This window comes from Temnothorax curvispinosus, unplaced genomic scaffold, assembly GCF_003070985.1.
Source record: "Temnothorax curvispinosus isolate PA1 unplaced genomic scaffold, ASM307098v1 QBEX01011001.1, whole genome shotgun sequence".
Lineage (NCBI taxonomy): Eukaryota > Metazoa > Arthropoda > Insecta > Hymenoptera > Formicidae > Temnothorax > Temnothorax curvispinosus.
The window spans coordinates 23490-45353 of record NW_020220781.1 but is presented as its reverse complement, the minus strand read 5'-3'; the positions used below and the strand labels follow the sequence as shown (position 1 = coordinate 45353).

General features: G+C 36.0%; 5 protein-coding genes across 14 annotated transcripts; 3 read left to right on the top strand and 2 right to left on the bottom strand.

Annotated features, from left to right (window-relative positions):
• The first annotated feature begins 390 nt into the window (after positions 1-390).
• Positions 391-4930, top strand: LOC112461038 (T-complex protein 11-like protein 1). 4 transcript variants are annotated; one of them, XM_025026084.1, is made up of 10 exons: positions 391-685; positions 751-944; positions 1012-1159; positions 1493-1609; positions 2505-2618; positions 2768-3059; positions 3139-3660; positions 3743-3927; positions 4057-4223; positions 4300-4930. In XM_025026084.1, exons 3-10 carry the CDS (start codon positions 1149-1151, stop codon positions 4545-4547), a joined length of 1656 nt encoding a protein of 551 aa, XP_024881852.1. In that variant the 5' UTR covers positions 391-685; positions 751-944; positions 1012-1148; the 3' UTR covers positions 4548-4930. The 4 variants fall into 4 exon arrangements, with proteins under 4 accessions (XP_024881852.1, XP_024881851.1, XP_024881853.1 ...); XM_025026083.1 differs by having other exon boundaries at positions 391-944; XM_025026085.1 differs by lacking the exon at positions 1493-1609 and having other exon boundaries at positions 429-944; positions 4300-4927.
• Positions 4931-5855: 925 nt separating this feature from the next.
• Positions 5856-10639, bottom strand: LOC112461042 (regulator of telomere elongation helicase 1 homolog). Its single transcript, XM_025026092.1, has 12 exons — positions 10059-10639; positions 9282-9705; positions 8939-9194; positions 8616-8873; positions 8221-8531; positions 7933-8139; positions 7698-7860; positions 7355-7612; positions 7028-7267; positions 6473-6934; positions 6259-6403; positions 5856-6164 (listed from the first exon to the last, which is right to left on the bottom strand). Exons 1-12 carry the CDS (start codon positions 10309-10311, stop codon positions 6091-6093), a joined length of 3051 nt encoding a protein of 1016 aa, XP_024881860.1. The 5' UTR covers positions 10312-10639; the 3' UTR covers positions 5856-6090.
• A 62-nt stretch (positions 10640-10701) lies between these two features.
• On the top strand, positions 10702-15411 carry LOC112461027 (glucosamine-6-phosphate isomerase). 7 transcript variants are annotated; one of them, XM_025026048.1, is made up of 7 exons: positions 10703-11023; positions 11961-12020; positions 13570-13743; positions 13898-14182; positions 14265-14623; positions 14748-14829; positions 15059-15411. In XM_025026048.1, exons 3-6 carry the CDS (start codon positions 13620-13622, stop codon positions 14823-14825), a joined length of 846 nt encoding a protein of 281 aa, XP_024881816.1. In that variant the 5' UTR covers positions 10703-11023; positions 11961-12020; positions 13570-13619; the 3' UTR covers positions 14826-14829; positions 15059-15411. The 7 variants fall into 7 exon arrangements, with proteins under 7 accessions (XP_024881821.1, XP_024881816.1, XP_024881817.1 ...); XM_025026049.1 differs by having other exon boundaries at positions 10703-11055; XM_025026051.1 differs by lacking the exon at positions 10703-11023 and adding an exon at positions 11370-11565.
• A 206-nt stretch (positions 15412-15617) lies between these two features.
• On the top strand, positions 15618-18926 carry LOC112461026. The gene is made up of 2 exons (XM_025026046.1): positions 15618-16667; positions 17593-18926. Exons 1-2 carry the CDS (start codon positions 16184-16186, stop codon positions 18336-18338), a joined length of 1230 nt encoding a protein of 409 aa, XP_024881814.1. The 5' UTR covers positions 15618-16183; the 3' UTR covers positions 18339-18926.
• Positions 18893-21664, bottom strand: LOC112461025 (nucleolar GTP-binding protein 2). Its single transcript, XM_025026044.1, has 2 exons — positions 21534-21664; positions 18893-21188 (listed from the first exon to the last, which is right to left on the bottom strand). Exon 2 carries the CDS (start codon positions 21181-21183, stop codon positions 18991-18993), a length of 2193 nt encoding a protein of 730 aa, XP_024881812.1. The 5' UTR covers positions 21184-21188; positions 21534-21664; the 3' UTR covers positions 18893-18990.
• Positions 21665-21864: the final 200 nt, after the last annotated feature.

The window sequence follows — 21864 nt, the reverse complement described above, 5'->3', positions numbered from 1 at the left end:
AATATATTATACATATATAAATACTCAAAAGTACATATATGATAAAAAATAAAATATATATGGATATGGGAAATTAGTTAAGAGCTATTTTAAACTCCGATTAACTTAATTAATCGGAGTTTAGACGGTTTAGACCAAGTCACCCCAAAAGAGATGAATTTAAGGGAAACATTTATAAGATTCTATCGCATAACTTTAATTATTTTATTTAATGCTATACGAATTTAAATCAATTTATATTTTTTGACATTTGTCTTTTTATTCTTTCTCCATTTCCGAATCCAGATATATTTTTTCTTTTTAATCGTAGAAAATGCAAAAAGTGCAGCTAAATTAATTCTATTCCTATCCCTCTTTTGTTTTCATTGCACCTTGTACACCTCGCCTTCGTTTTTAGTTTCTCTCCAAACACACGTATGTACATACGTCTCATTTTAAGATAGAAAACGGTGCGTTCGAGGAAGTGTTAAATCAAACGGACCCAAAAATCCTCTTGCAACTTTTGTATTTTTCCTTAAATTTATAACAATGCATTCATCTCTTTACGGGGAAATGTGCGGCTCGAAAAAAAAACAGAGATCACGAGTTTCGGAGCGAAGACGTTCGACGCGACGCCGCGCGTTGCGCGACACTTCCGGCCGAATTTACGCAGCCGACAAGTGCGACAAGTCCCGAGATGTTGTAGGTGCGCACTGCGCGCGGCTCCTTCACAGCTGTTTCCACTTTCCACAATTCCAAATTCTTTGACAGATCGTCGCAGGTCGCGGGACTCGCGGGATGCTGGCCAGCGAGCACGCGCGTTCGCAGACAGATTCGATGTGCCGGCGGGCCTAGGGCTGTACACTCTCTGTACAGGGTGAGGAACAGGACTCCTGCGAGTCCTGCGGTGACAGTCGACCGCGGCAGTGCGAGCGATTAACCTGCGTGACTCCGCAATTCTTCCGGTAAGGACGTCCTGCGCGAGGAAGTTGTAGCTTCGCCCGAATCCCATCACGGACATTCTTTTTATAGTTACAGCCTGACCTACTTCTCGTGCTGAAGCACGACCAGCAGCCAGACCCGTGGTGTGTATCATGCTCTACGGCTAGTCTTTTAAAATTATATATACATATATATAAATATATATACACATCGAGACACTCAGCACTATGCCAGACAGGTACGTCGCCCACGAGTTTTGTTTACATCGTAATCTGGCCGTTACTCCGGTTTTCTTCTCTGTCTTAGGAGTAGAATTTTACAAATTTCAAGCTTTTCTTTTAAAAATGAAGTTTTAAGAAGTCTTGATGTAATGTGACATTCAATTAGCGTTATAAGTATTAGTGACCGATTCATTTCCCAGGTAGCAGAGCGACGTAACGTCTTAATGACGTTAGAGACGTCATCTTGCTACCTGGGTTTTTATCTTGTTATAATTGATATTTTTCGATCTGTGAGAAGTACCTATAATTAGGATGAATAGAATACATGTGATTTGGTCATGCTTTGCCAGGAACAAAGTGTTGGTCGGTGCCGGAGTAATATGGGGCGTGACCTTTTGCTGTCTTTTGTTTAGTCGCAAGTTGAGACCCACAACATTGTTAAATTTCATCCCTGCTATATTATATCGGTCAGTTCTTCTTTGTCCGATAACAATTCTCAGAGTGTTTACAGGTTCTTGGTGTTACTAATCACAAAGAAAAAAATTTGAAATCTATAAATGTTGCTCTCTGTGACATTTAGCTAAACACAACAGTCCACAAGCTATATTATATTTTTATTTCTTAACGATTATTTCAAACTTTAGCTGCATCATCTTATTGGTCTTCGTACTTGGTTTTTTATCTTAATAACTTACTTATAAAATGTCGCTGGTATTATTGATTTTGTTATTAATCATAAGACGATTTTGCATATCTAATATTGCCATCAGCCATTTAACTAAATGTAACAGTCAACAAATTATATTACATTTTCGTTCCTTGATTATTTAAAATTTGGATTGACTTATCTTACTGGTCTTTCTACTTGTATTTTATATTATGAACAATGTACTTAGAAACTACTGATTTGTTACTAATCATAAAAATTTTATATATAGCTAAATGTAACAATCAATAAGTTGTATTAAATTATTGTGAGATAATTTTTATCAATGATATAAAAGAGGATCTTATATTATTGATATAAGTTATCACACATTTAGTTAAATATAACAGTCAATTTAGGCATTTAGCTAAAAATAACAGTCAACAACCCACATTACATTATCGTGAAATAATTGACCAATAACATAAAATTGAATTTTATATTATTGATAAAAATTATCATTTAAACAATTATTTAAACATAACAGTCAATGTAAGCATTCAACTGAATATAATGGTTATACAAGTTATATTACATATTATCGTGAGATAATTTTTATCAGTAACATAAAATCTCCTACTCCTTAATAGTTATTTTACTTACTTATTTTTCATTTTATAACACGTTACTTATAAAACTTGACGTTTGTTATACAGCAATCAAAAAATGAAGAATGAGGATGAACAGAAGCATAACCCAAATGACGCTGGTACATCAACGAACTGTGATACTAATGTAGATACGACTGTGCAAAATGAAATTCAAAATAGGTATGTAGTTAGAATCTAGAGCAAATACATGACAAAAACGACATTTTGTCATTACGAGTCATTACGATTAATGTTTCACGAATATTATGTTACATCTCTCTCTTTTATACATGGTTTATCTTTTGCCCATATTTTTTGTGTTAACGCAGGCAACCGACGCCAAATTTTATGATGGGTGGATTAACAGGAGCGTCACCACCTAAATTTGTGTCTTTCGACGAAATTGTAAAAGCTGCTAATGGAATGAAAAATATGGCCTTAGCACACGAAATTGCGGTAGATAAGAATTTTCAGTTGCAAAAATTGGAGGAAGACGGTAGTTTTCATAGGCGAGTAAAAGAAATAATGCACAAAGCTTTTTGGAATTTGTTAGCGGAGCAGTTGGCCGAGGATCCACCAGATTATTCGCAAGCACTGGTTTTAATGAAAGAAATTAAAGAAGTAATACGTCACTTTTGTTCTATGACGACAAAAGAAAGCGTCAAACAATATGTAACAATATGTTCTCTACTTGTTTCAGTCACTGGATGAACTCGTACCACTGCATAACGCGAAAATCAAAGAAAATATTAGAGAAGTGCTTGATTTAGATTTGATCAGACAACAAGCGGAGAAAGGCGTATTAGATTTTCGCCATTACGGGCAATACATAATCTCTGTTATGGGTAAAATATGCGCCCCGGTGAGAGACGAGAAAATCAAAGAGCTCTCGCAGCAGACAGACATCGTTGAGACGTTCAAAGGCGTCATGGAATTGTTGCAATTAATGAGATTGGATTTGGCAAATTTTACCATTACAATGATGAGGCCAAATATCATTGCCTCGAGCATCGAGTATGAGAAAGCAAAGTTTGCCGAATTTTTAAAGATTAATTCAAACGGTTTACAATACACAGAAAGATGGTTATTGAGACATTTCGAGCCAGAGAAAATCGCAGGCTCATCGAGCGACGGTGCCAATACTGTAAGACAAATCACTCATTCTTTATTGACAGAGGCGTACCTCGATCTTCTGGAGTGGGATTTCAATCCAGACGCAGAGGTATGGAAATATCTTATCAAAATATAGGATTTTATATTGTATATTCGATAAGTTTATTATAAATAGGATGATTTTCATTTAGACATTGATGTTGGATCAAGGAAGACTTCTGGAATTGCGTGACATAACCAGTAGGTTGAGCGTCGTTGGTTCTGTGATATTATTGGTTAATAATACAATTGGTGCACCAATTCATGGGGTTTCGAGCCTTAAGAAGAATATTAAGGAACATTTGAACGCACTGTTGGATTCTGTACATTCGAACAAGTACGTTAAGTTATAATTGAAAACAAGTTTAAATAAAATATATTATTTTTTACGTATATAGCTCACATTATTTCAATTTATATTCAAACATATTCAAAATTATTAATATGATTTTTACTTTTGCTATAGAGAGCTAGAAGCTGCAATGCCAAATATCGTACTACAAGTAAAAACAGATGTGAAAACAACATTACGAGAAGTCAACGCTCCCGAGTTGTCACCAGAATTAGAAACGCTATTAGGAGGTCAAATAGCCGATCTTGTAGATACAAAACATAAGATCAGATACCTCGTCAGTAAGTGTAAAAATGGCTTTAACACTTTTAACTATAAAATGACTAACACTTTTGACTATAAAATATGTTGTTTTAGGTCTACGTATTAGACAGTTCCTACAAAAAATCATTCAATCGCAATCCACTGCACCTCAACAAGTACCACTGGGCCTCTCCTCGCTGCAAGAAGAGTTAGCGGCCATTGCTGCCCGATTTGTAATACTTGTTTCGCATAATCGCAGCGTATTTTGCGAGTATTATCAAGATATTGTTGCAAACGCGCTTGCGAAAAGCGACGTTGACAATAATAAAGAGATACATGGAACACAGACTATGGAATTGTAAAAAGGAATAAATGTTAATATAAATAATGTTAATATACTCGGATCTCGCTATGCTCGTTTTCGAGATATTATTTCGTTATGTCGAGATTATCTGGTAATAACGAACAAATTGAGTTTCTCTCAATAAATCATCGCTACGCATCTCTTTTATAAAGGAAGACTTAGAACCGAACACCAATTTCGATGAAACTTGGCAGGATTTACAGAGAAAGTTTCCGAATGTAATGATACCCCCATTTGGGTGCCTGTCAACCATTTCTTATAAATATTTTAATAATAAATTTAGTAGCGTAGTGGATATGGTAACTGATTCATAATTTGTAGATTCGAGTTTAAACCTCACAATCAATTAATTTTTTTTATTATTTAATAATATTTTATGATTAAAATAATTGTTAATATAATGAAATAAATTATTTTAATATAAAAAATTTATATTATATAAATTATAATATAAATAGTCATCATATATATATATATATATATATATATATATATATATATATATATATATAAAATCTTTATATCATGACGAATTGAGGCATATCCACTATGCAACAAATATTTATATGTGAGTGTCCTAATAAACTCTATTCTAAAGACGCTACTAAATTTATTATTGAAATATCTCTGAAATGGTTGATTGTCTGCACTTAAATAGGGATGATTATATTCAGGGAAACTTACTTTGTAAATCTTACTTGTAATCTTGCCAGGTCTCAACGAAATCAGTGGAGTACAGTTCTTTTCCATGTTAGTAATAGAAATCTTTTTCGAGCGCTACATTGAGACACGCTATATCGAGGTGCGAGTGTATATAATTTTTCATATTTATGTCCATTTAATTGCATAATGGACGATATTCGTAAATTGTATATTACATGATTAACAAGATAGAAAAAAATGTCTGTATTTTTTACTATCATTCACGATTGCGACGATCATGATCATTAACACCAAACAGTAACATAGCTATATTTTTTCTTTCTTTTTAATATGTTATTTACAGGACTTAGTAACAAGTTATTACTAACAACTTGTTAGTAATATAATACATTGGCTAAATTAATGGTATATGACGTCTTTTAATTTGTTCGTGTTTTTTAACAGCTTTTTTAAATAATAAATTAGTATGTTTGATTACAACAAATTATGTGTAATAAATATATGTAAAATATACGTGTAAATATGTTCATGATTGCAATACAGATGTTTTTAATCGCCAAAGTAAATTTTATACTGTTATTACAAAAATAAAAAAAAAGATAATTTAGTTCTATCATACTTTACAACACTTTACATTTTCAAATTTTTTCTCGATCTCACTAATGATGCCTGTACCATTTTACATTCAGCATGAATAAGTCTAATCGATCTTATAAACTTGAATAAAAACACTTATTAAGCAGATTTTATTATTAAGCAGATAGTCTTTTATTAGTCTGTATTAAAAAATTAACAAAATTAAATTAAATAAAATAAAACTATACATATATGCATTTGTAGCATCCATTATCCTTTTAGTACTTCAAGTTGATGTAGCGTTAAGGCAACTTTAAATTCTTTATATAATCCTCAAAGGTTGCAATGTGTTGTTTCTTTAGAAAACTTTGAAATCCTAAAAGTAGAAACATTTTGTTTAAATCTGTTTTTACTCTTAATTCCACAGATTATTTTTCTTATCGTTTTATTTCTTCAATTTATGGACTTACCTATAAACAAGTGCTGTAGCTGCTCAGTCGGTGGAAATAAACTTGACAATGTCTTTAATAAATCGTCAAAATCGCCACTTTGCGTATAACTTTGTATCATAATTGCAAATATTTTATAATCATTCGCTGATAATGCCCGTTTTACCTATGAGCATTATTTCTGTTTAGATGGCATAACTTTTTACAGAAAGGTAATCGAATTGTCAGTACTTACGTCCTTTAAATATTGTTTTCCCAGTGCCTTTTTATCATCTTTACTCGTGTCATTTTGTATAAAATTTTGTGTGAAATTACTTTCAGGAACTGTTAATGAAGAAGTTGAAGGAGCGGAAAAATAAGAATCAATTCCAGGTGATATGATATTAATTTTTCTTCTTTTTGCAACTGGTTCTTCGAATCGATGTTTTGCTAATTCGCACGTACTCTGATTATCTTTTAATTTACAAGCAAAATTGACCACAGATTGCGGTTTCGCTAATTGTTTGTCCTTTGCATTTTCATCTAGGTACATATCTATGCTAAAACTATTCTTGGTCGACTCTTCTGTCGCAGAATTATTCTGCATCTTTTGTCTGAGAGAATGAGATACTGTTGTTTCAAAGGTAGCACCCACAGCAGGTAGTGATATATCATCAATATTCCCATATTGCGCACGAGTGATACTAGGTTGCGGCAGCTGAAATTATTGGTAATAATTTAATGGTATAAGTTAAAACATATCTCATTAATTACATTTTAATAATTACACTTAGTTTAAATAAAAACTTACTGTACTCTCCGCGTTTCTAAAAAATTCTCGTAACTCCCTTGTGATCATCCCAAAATTCGTAAACTTCTTTACATACGGTCTAAGCCAAGCGGACAATTGTTTCTTGAAGTTTGGATTTTCAAACCTACAATCGCATAGCACCACAGCGCCATAATCACTTTTGTGTCTTATTATCCTGCCAATAGCTTGATTGACAGCTCGGGATGCTTCAAGTTGATACCATTCTTGTCCAGTTAGGCTCTGAATATTAAATTCGTTCATCAGTCTTATTAGATCTTATAATCAAGTTATTATTTCTAGCAAAGTTAAAGTATCTATAATTTATACCTCTTTTTGTGTAGCCCTTATTTCCTCCAAATATCTTTGCTTCAGCATAATTCGCGGATCCTTTAAGGGCGGAAATGGTAGACCAATGATTAATACAGCCCTACCGTTTGCATTAGCAAAATCCAGACCTTCGCTGACTTTTCCTCTGCATACCGCCATAAAAACAGCCCCCTTGCAAGACGGGTCTCTAATTTTTTGGTAATACTCATTCATCACATTAACAAATCCCTCTTTAGAGTTGGGCTCTACATAAATGGGCTGTTATACAGTAATTAATTTGATATATATGTATACACATCATAAAATACATTATTTTGTAATGAGGATGCTAAATATTTCTTACCTTACGTTCAGCAATCTGCGTCCACAAACCCATATTCTGCCACTCGTCCCTGCACTTCCTCATGATTGGATACGAAGGAAAGAATATTAACAACCCGTGGGGAACAATGCAGCTAAAGTTATACACTGCTCTTCCGAGAGACGCAATATACTTTGGATCATTTCTGTATATAATAAAAACTATAATAGAGAAACTCATTTAAATCGCTATTTATTTCATCAATAGCAGCATTTACCTTGTGTTGTAAGACGAATTAAGTGGATGATTATCCGGTCCCTGACTAAGAACGCCAACACATACTTGTTCCTTCGTTACTATATGCGGATTTTCCAATTGGACTGAGATTGGTATACCGAGTTCCGATATGAACGGTTTTAACGGAGACAACGTGCCGCTTGTGAGCACTACCGAACGTATTCCTTGCTCCACCATTTGTTCCATACTGTAAAATATGTTTGTTATAAGATTTACATTAATTAAGATAATGTTATTAATGATATTTTTTCATTAAGCAAATTTATACCCAAAACCAGGACTGAAACACCAGTAACTAATGAGTTTTCCGTCTGTTTTAGTTGTCTTTTTGCTCTCCCAGACATCAGTTTTATAATTCTTCTTTTGCTCTTCCATTTGTATGTGGACTTTGTAGCAACGTTTCACTTTTTCCTTGTGACGTGCAATAGAAGCACCGCTATTGAAAGCAGTCCTCAGTAAATCGCTGAACTTTTGCAGTGCATTCCCTTTCCTTGCAAATGGCGAAGTGCTGGTAGTTGTCAGATATAAAATAATCTTGTCTAACTTCTCTACCACAATTTGTTCCTTACCATGTGTTAACTGTTACAAAAATTACACTATAACCACAAGTAACGTGCATATATATTATTCTAATAAATTCATTTAAGATTAAAAGTCCCGTACATCAACTTTCTCAAGTAATTCAAAAATAAATCCACCGGGAAAAGTATCTCCCTCACTACGGTTTTTTAATTCAATAGAGTCGATTGTTTTTTCCAATTCCAAAAACATTGCTTTCAAGATGCATAGATCTTCTGCTGTAAAATCTTTCTGAACATTATTCTCCGATAGAAAATCGTTCTGCTGATCCGAGTCCTTAGCCACATCTTGCATTACCGCAGTTACTTCGTCAATACACATTGCAACATCTGTACTGCTTATCTATACAGATACATACAAATATAAAATATATAAAGAGTTGAAGGAAACAATCTTGTTTCTTATACCTGTAACGATGCTGCTTCTTCACAAACTTTTTCAACATTGTGAGCCTCGTCCAATAAAACTACAGTATTTTGTAAATCTATACCCTGTGACCTTCGCGTCTTAGGATCCAGTAGATAATTGTAAGGCATAAAAATGATATCTGCACTCTGCTTTAATTCCTTTGCCAAAAAGTATGGGCAACATTTGTGCTTCTGCCCGACTTTAACTAAATCCTCTATGTCTAGCACCTCCTGTTTAAAGACAGGATCATCTTTTCTAAAGAACATTTAAAAATTGATATGATATATCCACTACTCTGCTTTGATAAAAAAAATCATCGAAATACACACAAATAAGACCCACCTGGTCTCCACATTATTGAAATAAAAACAAGTTCTTGATTTTACTTTAGAATGGCACATGTGTATCTTGTTAAAAGTACTGGTCTCTTTCGAAACTTCTGGATGAATGCACAGCTGATCTCGGGACCCCAGCACAGCGGTGGCCACATGTTTGTACGATGTCTTCTTCAATTCATGCATAGCCTGAGACAATTGAGAATGCGTCCGAGACGCATAAATGATTTTGGGCATAGCCCAGCCAAAACTTTGAACATTGTCCGGTACTCCTGCCGCTTTCTCAAGTCCACTGGTTAAGTGTTTAAAAAAATTTCCGCCAAAATCTTTCTTTTCTATTGCACCTGCTATCACTTGCGCCTGTAACTGAGCTTTCTTTGTCAACAGCCAGCTTAAGGAAGAACACAAAAGGCTCAGAGTCTTTCCGGTACCTGTGTGAAATATTTATAACATTTGTTTAATTACAAATCTGTTTAAAAGTTAGTAAAATAGATTTGATAGCGATTAAATAAAATCCACTTGAAAAGGAGAAAAATTAATGAAATGGACAGATGAAATGTATTAATCTAACTAAAAGTTATCTTAAGTTTTTCAACTTTTTCAACTCAAATAATTTTTCCCAAGTTGGAAATAAAATTACATTAAAATGCTTAAAATATATTACATTTCTTTCTTTGTTAAACAGGGTCTTAAATTATTAAAAATTTGTTTTTAATGTAATTTATTTCTCAGGAATTTTCGCTTATTCTTTTAATTAAATAATCAACCGTGCACACGGATGTACCTGTCGGCGACTCCAAGACACCGTGCTGGCTATTTTGCAGGCATTCTATCACTTTTCTCATATACTCCTCCTGCACGGGATACGGTTTAAAGGGAAAGCTGACGACAATATCGTTAATCGTGACGTCGGGCATCTCGAGGATTTGATCGAAAAACGCAACAGAACACAGAACTCCGTATACATACACCGCTTCCCGGCCTTCCCGCCAGAATGAAAAATCTAACCTAAACTCATCTTCGACCGGGCATTTCATTCCGCACTTTCTGCACTTGAAATAGCACAAACGACGGTGTGGATACTTTAAAAAGAAAAGGAAAGAGGCGACAGAGTGCAGAAGTGTAACTCGAGCAAGCGAATTTTACCTTCCTCTCTTTTTTCTCTTTTTTGTATATTTACATCATTGGAATTTTTTTTAGATTCTTCGTTTCTCCCCTTTTTTCTATTTATTTACCCATTTTAATATAATTTTTTGAGCTCTGTGTTTTCCTCTCTGTCTTCTAATTATTTATCCATTTTAATTGAACTTTTTGAGCTCTTCGTTTTTCCTCTTTCTTTTTTAATTGTTTACTCATTTTATTTAAACTTTTTGGCCTCTTCATCTTTCTCTTTCTCATCTCCCGTTTTAAGTGCAAAAAGTGTAATGCAGCGCTAGCAGAGAGTGCTAGCAAAGAACCAGCTGGAACCAGCGCTTGTTTACATCGAGGGTGTGCTCCTCGTTCACGCTCGCTCGCGATAAAGAAAAGGTTCGGTTTGCGCCCTTATCTATAATAGCCGTGATAAGGATTCACGTAAGGCGATGAGCTGACCGGGCTTGAGACGAGCAGGCAGCAGGCCGCCCACACTCGAGGGAAGACCGGGCCAGACGCTTGACGCGAGTTGAGGTTAACGCGCGCTAGTCAGCTGATTCAGTGACCGACCGGGGGCCAACACGACTCGTCGAGCGATCGTCCTGGATCGTCCAGCAGGTTCGTGCACCTCCAGACCAAGCTGCTCCTACGTATGTACGAGTGCGGCACGTTTTTCCTCGAACGGCATACGGCTCCATTGTCCGTTTGTCGCGACAGAAGCGAGGAAGACGAGTTAGATAGCACAATAAGTCGTCCTCCTCTGTCCTCCGTCCGCGGTTGATTCGCAGCGGGTCAGCAGCCGCTGGTTACCAACTCCGCGGTCAGGTCGAAAGATGATAAGCGAGCGCAATCAAATTACGAGCGAGATAACGTGTGTGTATCTATCGATAAGAATTTTGGCTACTCTGGTACCTACAATCTACGCAATACGTATCCTTTTGTATCTTGATTAGAAGAGGTATCATTTACAGTTTTTGTTGACGATTCGCCTTTAGAAAACTCATTTTCTGGAGTTAAGATAGCTGTAAATACAGATATTTATACATATAGATTAACGTACCTATAATGTGTGTGTAAAAAGTTTGTTTTTTTTACACGAACCTGTGTGCAGTGTGTATACGCACGGATTTTGCAATACTTAGGCGTATATAAGATAAAAGGTTACTGTCACTTTTATCTCCTGATATGTATGCGCAAATAGCTCTCGCTGTAGATAAATGCGGTAAAAGCCTGTTCTTAGTCGCGCTTAAATGTGCACTATGCCTCTTGTATTTTGGATTAAACTATAAGTAGTTCGCGTTTCTTTTAACGTACGAATGTTTCTCTTATGTGAATAATTTGTCGGACCGTCCAGTCTTGGTGATACATATCGACAAATCTATATTTAGTCAGATTTACATATATTCATTTGCAATAAGGGGAAAATTATACTCCAACAAATTAAATTTTAAAGTCAATATGAGAGCCTATACAGTTGTTTTTACGATATTATAATATTAGTTAGAGCTTGTATACACAGATACTTGTGTAATATTATAATTGCTATTGTTTCTAGGTTTGAATCGTATTGAAAAGTTTCAATCTCAGGTCAGGCCTCTTCAAACGGCAATCAAACGTGAACTCTCTTTCTCGCTCACTATCACATACTCGATAGAAAATACTTATTTTGGACTTGAAGAACATGGTCACTCCTGTGAAGAGTTAGCCCCCTTCAACATTTAAAAAATTAACTTTCTATATAGCTAATTTGATTGCTCATTGTTTGCATATTTCGAATTTTTGTTTGTAGATTTCTAGTTCAAACGTTATTCAAACTTTATTAAGAATGTGCAAACAAAAATTTATCACGAGAAAACATCTGTCTGTCTGCCATTACAGGCTGAAAACTTTTGGAACGGTTCTGCACGCACAGGAAGTACCGTGTACTTCTTTTTCTTCCAATTAATGGTACCATGTACGTGTGGCGTTCACGGTGCACACGTACAAGGCACGCACTTGTATGCGGCACGAAAGCCATCAACTCCACATGCTACCGCGGCTTCTGACAAGTCGTCATAGCTCGTTCTCTCCTTCATGTCGAATAATCATGAAAATCGAGGCCTATTATTGTATTTCTATAGCGGTTAATATATATTTTCGGGGTTTTTTTTTTACTAATATTCCTAAAGTGCCCTTCTAGTATATATCCGGTTTTTCATCACTTTCTTATTATTCGTTCTAATTATTAAAATTCAAAATACAAGATTTCCGTATGCTTTGTAAATGCAATGCATGGAAAAGTGCAATTTTTGATAATGATTATCTCGCGTTCGGTTAATCGGTTTGAAATTTTAATATGATATTAGTTTTGCTTTGAACAATATTCTATATAATTTTTAAACAAATTGCAGCATTTTGATTTTTCGATCACACCTTAAAACTGTTTCGATCCAATTTTTTCGTAGTTGGGGTGGGGGGAGCTAATGTGACGAGGAAGTATGCAGTATGCAAACGATGAGCAATCGAATGAACTATAGAAAGTTAGGCTGCGGTCCACTTGACGCTACAAATGCTTCGAAGCATTCCTCTTCTCTTTTCTTTCAATGAAGAAAGAAGGAGAAGAAGGAGCTAATAATTTCGGCGATCGTGAAGAAGAACTCAGAGGATATCGCAGGCAGGCGATCGACTTCACCTTGCATACTATTGTCGAGGAATCCTGCGAGGAGAGTGAAACAGAGCCGAGTTTGGCTGCGGGAAGTCCCTCGAAAAAGCCGCGACCACCTTCCGCTTCAGAATTAGAAAAATATTTTTTCTTCGGACTGGGAGGCGATGGAAATAGCTCCAGTTTCGGCACGTGCGAGGTCGACAACTTGTCGGAAAAAGCATTTGTAGCGTCAAGTGGACCGTAGCCTAATTTAAATATTGGAGGACTAATTTTACATGGATTATATAGTCTTAAAGGAAGGACTTGAATATCTCCTTCAAACAATCAAATATAAATTTTCTCTTTCTTTCAACAAAGACTACTTGCTGTTTATTTGATTAACTTCTGAGGAAACATATGAATTTATGAATTTAAGAACACGTGAATTTCAACATAATTAACGTATCGTGCGTAAATAGATTTAATGACAATATGAATTCAATATTAAAATGATACTAATGCGCACCTATTTATGTTACAGTGTGCAATTGTATAATTGTGTGCAATTAATATATATATACATATATTATTATGCGTCTGGTAATTTGCGATAACGTGGACTACGTCGCGGAGTGGTCTGCGAAATACGTTTTAAAACGAATCAACGATTTCAATCCTGATGAAAACAAGTATTTCGTTCTTGGTCTCCCCACAGGTACATAATACTATAAATAAAAAGGATAAGCCTATGTTTTATAGCTAAATTGATTTTTTTTAAACATTTGTTTATATACTAATCATGTGATATTAATATATTATATTAATATTCTCATCCTGATAATCTTTTTTTTGTTTTTTATTCCATCTAGGAGGGACACCTTTGGGAATGTATAAAAAGCTTATAGAATTTTATCAACAAGGCAAAATTTCCTTCAAGTATGTTAAGACATTCAATATGGACGAGTATGTTGATTTACCGAGAGATCATCCCGAATCTTACCACTATTACATGTACAACAATTTCTTCAAACATATAGATATCGACCCAAAGAACGTGCATATACTTGACGGAAATGCGACGGATCTCGAAAAAGAATGCGATAATTTCGAGGAAAAAATCAAAGAGGCTGGTGGAATAGAATTGTTCATTGGAGGTAAAACAACAGTTTCATTAAATATAAACACAAAAAGTTTTTGGGTATGCAACAAGTCTTTAAACAACTTATAAAATTATAGGTATCGGACCAGACGGTCATATAGCCTTCAATGAACCTGGTTCGTCATTAGCTTCTCGCACAAGAGTGAAAACCCTTGCACAAGACACTTTGGAAGCCAATGCGAGATTTTTCGGAAATGATATTAACAAAGTGCCGAAGCAGGCGTTAACTGTAGGCGTCGGTACCGTAATGGACGCTAAGGAAGTGATGATTCTTATCACTGGATCTCACAAAGCTTTTGCCCTTTACAAGGCCATAGAGGAAGGCATTAACCACATGTGGACGGTGTCCGCGTTTCAACAACATCCTCGCACGCTCATTATCTGTGATGAAGACGCTACTCTGGAATTACGCGTAAAAACGGTTAAATACTTCAAGGTAATCTCATCTGCCTCGTCATCCGCTGACTTGGCACTTTTTTTTTATTATTAAGTAAAGATGTCGATTAAATTCAGGTACAATGTTGAAATTGCGTCTCGTATTCAATTTGTATGCTATTTAGGCGCTCAGTGACGTACATCGCAAATTGATTGAGGAAGATGGAAATGCAATCCCCCGCCGCGCGGTGCAAAACAATTGAAGTGGTAGTTATCTCTATGACTTTTATGTTCAAAATCAAAATTCATTGAATTATACGAGTAATACATATCCATTTTCCTTCCTCTAAAAAGAAACATACATTTCTTTTTATGAAAGAATATATTAGATAAGATATTAACTCTATATTTGTCTTCATTTCTATTGTGCAAATTTATTGCAAAATTGTAATCACAATTTTAGTGAAATTTACAGTTTATCATCTTTTATTTGTAGAACTTATGGGATATTCATAGCAAATTGATCGAGCAAGAAAGCTGGCCAAAGTAAAGATTTTCCACCATCGGCAATTCGTGAAAATCATAACGAATTTACATGAGAAGGACAAACAGTCGGAAGTTTTAGCGCATAAACGATAATTAAAGTGATCAGAGATTGCATTATGCAATATATATATATATATGTATCTTACGTTTTTTATTTTAATCGTATATTACATATACAAAAGTTTTAATTACATATACTTAACACATATGCTCTTATACACAACTGCCATGTGAGTGCCAGAAAAATATATTTTTATATCATTCTGTTATTTCAGAAATAAATTTATTCTTTTTACCGCCGTACCACAGAAGCGTTCTCAGTGATTGTTATCCGAGAGTAATTAATCTAATCTCCTATTCTAGTAAAAAATAAAAGAAATATCATCAAAACAATGACATAATCATGTTTTTAACTGCAATTGATGGATAAATAAATATAATATAAGAGTTTTATACTCGTAAAAGATGCTTATTATGCGACACAGCGCGATCTTTGTAAAGACAGTGACAAATAGTGCACGGAGATTATGTGTGAATCACATAATAGTCACAAATTCCAGTCAAGGAGAAACCAGGACAAATTGATTGCCGCAGGCGTTGAGGGACTGAGCGTGAGAGAGTGAGAGAGACAAAGCTGGTAATCGCTGGTAGGGGAGATCACCAGCGTTTCTGAGCATGGAAAATCACGTTTGAAGCTTTCCGTGTGTGAGTCGACAACACGTGTCTCTACACGAAAATTAATCTCATCCGGCACGTGACAAGCAGCATAGTCAGTTCAGAGTTTATCTTTTTTACTCTACATTGGAAGGAAAAAAGATAAACTTTGAATTAGTGCAGCCAGGAAATAGACCCTATATGTAACGATTACAAAAATGTTGCAAGCGGCTAGGAAGGAGGCGGACCATGCTTCAGAGCCAGTGGAGGAGGAGCAGTCGCTGCGGCTGTCGCAAATGAAATGATTGCGCGCGCTTCTTTCACACGTAATATCGGCCAGTTGGTAGTCCAACGCGAAACGTGATAGTTGGTTGACGCAGATACGAGTCTTCTCCCGGCACTGTCTGCTTGTGTGACAATCATGAGCAACGATCAGCAACAGTTGAAGACGATCGAGCTGCGCGAATTGCAACCGATACTGAGCCGCACATTTGGCGATGGGCTGATCGTGGTTCGTTATACGACCAAGAGCCTGTTGCAGCCAGGCGAGAATTACGGCAGTACCATTTTAAGTGTTCACGCCGTGATCAAGCGCAACGATGAGGCGGAAGAGGAAGATCTTCATCTCATCGCGAAGATGCCGCCGCCGACGGAATTCCAACGACAAATTTTCGACAGCCCGTACACGTTCAGAAAGGAGATCTTCATGTATGAGAATATCGTGCCTTATTATCAAAAACTGGAGAGAGAAATGGGTCTGAAACAGGATGAAGTATTCGATATATTGCCCAAATATTATCAGTCCCGATTATCGTTGAGCCCGGATGTCGATTTCGACGATGATGCCGTTATTCTAATGGAGAACTTAAGGACGCGCGGTTATTACAATGGCGACAGAGCTAAAGGTAGCGTTAAATATTTTTTGTCTGTTTGAAAAGTTTGTGATAATCTTTAAGCTCATCTTATCTTTACGCTTTGAATCAAAAGTTTCTTGTTTTAAAGGCTGTAGACAAAAATGTTCAATTTAGCATAATAAATTATATTTAGTTTTTTTGAATTCTCCTTATAAACAATTTTTTTCTATGATTTAGGGCCGGTGTTCCAATGTTTTGGTAAGCTAACTAGTAGTTAAATCATATATGTGTTTTTGTTTTTCTTTCAAATTACAAAGGTAAACATATGATTTAACTGTTAGTTTACCAACAGGTTGGAACAATCGGCCTTTAACATGTAAATTTAAGTTTCTTAAAATTATTTATACTATAATTAATTATCTCATAATCTATATGAGAATGACAAGTGTATGTAATACATAAAATAAAAATGTATATATACATGAGATAACAAAAAAAGTAGAATTTTATAAATTGTATAAATTGTTAATACAGGTAATGATTAAAATTAACTGTTTATTTAAGACTTATGATATTAAAAACAGTGGAATAAATCGAGATACAGAGATTTGTAATTCGTAACACAATGATGTCATTTCCTTATCAACATGATTTGCGATCTTTGTAGTATTAACACTACACTAACAATAAATCGCAGATTAATCTGCTTGGCACCTTTTTTTCTGAGCTTTATGCGATTTCTCTTGATACACTCAGGAAATCTACCGAGTCATCAATTATGTCATGATGATTTTTATAAAATCGACCGTAAAAAATGTACGATATAATATCAATAAAATTGCATTACATTTTCGCTGATTACATGGAAATCTTTTGTGCACTTTTAGATCAGATTAGACTTAAGATTATCTGAAGTTACATAATCATTTTAATATTTACTATATGAAAAGTAAGTGACTTTTTATTTGACTCATAGGATGCGATCTTGAGCACTCGAGAGTAGCGATACGGGCGTTGGCGAGGTTTCATGCACTAGGGATGGCTACCAAGTACAAGCGACCGGAGTACTTCGAAATATTGAAGGAACGCAGCAAGTGCTTGGACCTGAAGCTCGACGAGTTTGAGAACTTTCAAAAAGACATGTTAAAGACGGTAGCGGAAGATTCGCAATTAGCTGTTTACGTTGATCGGTTCGAAGCTGCCGTACAAGACTCAATGGGTCGTGGCATGTGGACCGTACCGCCTGATGAGCCGTGGTCTACTATTATTCACGCGGACTTCTGGGTGAACAACATCATGTTCCATCGCGATGAGAACGGCCGAGTGGACGATATCAAGTTCGTGGATTTTCAGAATTATCTGTTTCTCAGTCCGCTGCGCGAGATGGTCTTCTTCCTGTTCTCTAGCACGGATGTGAGCGAGGATCGCCTCGAGGAACTGATGGATCTCTACTACGAAACGTTCTTGAACGTGCTGGATCGAATGGGTTGCGACACCGAGCAGTTCACCAGAGAGAATTTCGACGCCAAGTTGTCCACCGACGCCAGATTCGAGTCTATGCATTTATTTTTCATGCTTAAGATACTCACGCTAAACGTGCAGGAGACCGAGTTGAAATACGACAACATGAAGGAGTTTATGGTAAGCTACCAGGGCAACCAAATGTTTATCCAACGGCTGCGCAAGGTCGTGTTATATTTTATCAAACGCAACTGGATCTAGACAATGCAATAGGAAAAGAAGATAAAAAATATCCTGGAATGTTAAAATAAATACGTTCATTATTGTATCAACAATAATGCGACGTAATTGCCTACGTTGCATGAGTCAGCTACCCCAGATAGCCAAATTCTGTGAGTTTGCTGTCATGTTGCCAACAATCGTTGAATGCAACTAATTTTGATCAGGGACAAGGTGAGACAGCATTATGTTTGTCGGGTTGAACTCACATAAATTATAATTCTATTCACGGGAAATTTAAACGGATTACAATTTCATATTGTCAGCACTATGTTAACAACGACTTACAATTAAAAAACTTAATAGCTTGAAGACATATACGCAATAACGAATGGAAATCATTATATATGTGTTGTTGCCATCATGTTTGCAATGTTTACATCATGATGCTCAAGATGGAACGACGAATAATACATCGTTGTCATGTTGGCGCTATCTGGGACGTTATATATTGTTTTGTAACACTTCTTCTGCGCATTATAGAATAAAAGAACAAGACTAGTTTACAGGAGAAAATAGATGTACAATTTAGCAAATTTGATAAATATAAAATATATATTTTACAACTTTGTTAAGGTTTCCTTACGTTTTACAAATATTTGAGTGGAGTCGACGTAATTGATTGTAGAATTTATTATTTTCTCTTAACCTTCGGAACTTTCCTGTTTCTATTCCTATTCTTCACATTCGTGACTTCGTAGAAATCGCTTCCGATCTTTTTCCTTTTACTAGCGCGTTCTATAGCCCTTCGCTGTTTGCTCGTCAATTTTTCTTTCGTTTTTTTGCGAGATATCGATGAGACACTTTGCATATCGCTTGATACTGTTTTAGAAGGGACCATTTCAGTATCACTAGAATCATATTCATTATCTACGACGTCAAACACAGTCTGTTTCAGATTATCTCGTTCGATAGGTAAAAGCACTTCCGAATCTGAATACTCATTGCTTTCTTCCATATCAGATTCTTTTTTATCTATTTCATCATCGTTTTCGATAACATTATCATCATTGTTTGAGGAACATTCTTTATCTTTGACATTCTTTATCTTTGTTTTTTGTAAATCGTCAAATTTATCTCTTGCCGTACACGAATCATTTTCTATTTCCGCATCTTCCAATTCCGAATCCTCCAATTCCGACTCGCTTTCCACCCTACTATCATCCTCTGCGATACTTTCAGTGAAGGATTTATTCTGCTCTAGATTCTTAATATCGTCACCGGAATAAGGCAATCCAACGCGTATTTTTCTAAAATCTTGTGTCACTGCCAGTTGGCTCTTTGTTATCTCTTTTGAAGGTAGCTTATCGGTCTCTTGAGTCTTGTCATTATTGGTGATTGTTAACGTATTATCTTGCGTGGTAACTGTTTCACTCGTATTAGCTGTTTGACTTGATAACGGTTCCTCGAAGCCCACAGGTGGGACGTAAAAAGGTAGTTTACCGCGTTGCCAATCGTTGAGCACCATACGTGCGACGATCGTAATGTCAGGCTCTCCTTTCTTTAAAAGCTTGCCGCTTCGACGCGCCAATTTTTCCAAGAAATCAATATGATCTAGCCATACGTCTATCTTGTACGTCTTACGAATGTATTCGGGCTTCACTCTTTCTAGGACAGAGGCGATGTAATCTTCCGGGTCCTGAACGAGCTCCACTCTAACGACTCCCTTCAATACCTTTTCCGTGTCGGTTTCCGTCGACGGATAAACGACGCCGGGACAATCTATCAAATAGATACGGCGCATGAGAGTTATGTACTGCCATACTTTAGTTTCTCCAGCTATAGGCGCCACTTTGCAGACCTTCTTGGAACGCAGGGTATTTATGATGGAACTCTTTCCTGTATTGGGATACCCTATGAAACCAACGCTGATCTGCTTCTTGTCAACGTGCAATTTCGCAAATTGCCTCAACAGATTTATCAAGGAACCTTTGCCGAAGGGATGCGTTAAGGAAGCGTGAAAGGCGACCGTTGGATATTCTTTGCTCAGAATCGCCACCCACCTTTGCGTGATCCACGTCGGCACCAGATCTACTTTATTCAGGATGAATATCAGGTGTTTGTAAGGCTTCTCGGTTTTCAGATATTTCTCCACAGGCGGAGATCTAGTCCCCATCGGATCCCTGGCATCCAATATCTGCAGGATAACGTCGGAGGAGTCAATGACTTTGTATAGCTCGTTCCATATCCTTTTACTTTGTCCGGCCGCCATGATCCAGTCTCTCTGTGCGTCCTTCACGCCAGTGTCCTCACGAACAAGATCGTAATCTTTGGAATCTTTCTCCTTGTTATAAGTATCTTCCTTATTCTCGGCCAAGTTCTTCAATTCGTCATACGATGTTACCGGCAAATTCGGCCTCTTTCTAACTTTCTTCGGGCCAAAAACACTTTCAAAACTCTCTGTATCCAAAAGGTGTACTCGTGCGTTCGCCGCCTTCTGCTGAAGTAAGGTGATAGGCAATTGAGTGGGTTTCATGACGACTTTATAGGGATCCTTTATAGCGGTTCCTAATTCATTCTGAAACTTTTGCAGAGCATTCTGCGAGATAACTCTCGAGTTACCAAACCACCTTTGGGACGGCTCCACACGCGACATGGTTCCAGAGGTGTTCCAGCCTTGAAACGGCGCGGGGCTAATAATCTTCCCAGAACGATTGCGTTTTGGTTTCTGATTGCGATACATCTGCAATCTTTGAATAGTTGCTTTCGTCCGTACCTTACCAACTCCTTTCAATCCTTCTGTAGAACGTTCAGGATTCATACTGTGTCCTGAACGCTTAAAGCCCTGCTTTCGCGGGGCTTTGTTAGTGGTATGTGTTTTAGCCATCGTGTCTGGAACAAACACACATCATTCAGAAAATAATATCTTTCCCAAACTTAGTGCTCTTTAATATTAAGAAATCAATTTTAAAAAAATTGTAAAAGACATTAAATCATTTACAAATATATTTATAACATGTAAGATTAATATCTTAATTTAATTAATTAATTAATATCTTAATTTAATTTAATTAATAAATGTGTTAAATTTAATTAAAAAACATTAAATCAACTTTAATTTTTCATATAAAGAATGATTCTAAATTCGAATAAAATTTTTCTATCGAGTAACTTACACGTTTCTGTTAGCTTTGATTATAAGGTATAAATATGATGAATTACAATTAATATACTTACCAGAAATAGTACGTAATTGTAAATTTAATTAATCAAAATTCGTTAACAAATAACACAATATGTAACAAATATGATACAAATAAATTCAATGTGTCCCATATGTTAGGTTAAAATCGCACCATGTGCCTTTACTGAAATATACACTAGAGTAACTAGAGACCTTCTAGGGTGTGTTCACTGCGTTCCACCAGGTCTGTTCGTTTCCGCTGCACTTCTGAACTAGTGCAACATATACTACGTTTACGCGAGCGTTACTTTTGTAGTAATTAACTTACAATAATTTCTTCGCGTAAACGGGATTTTGTAGTAATTTACGATAATTTACTCCGCG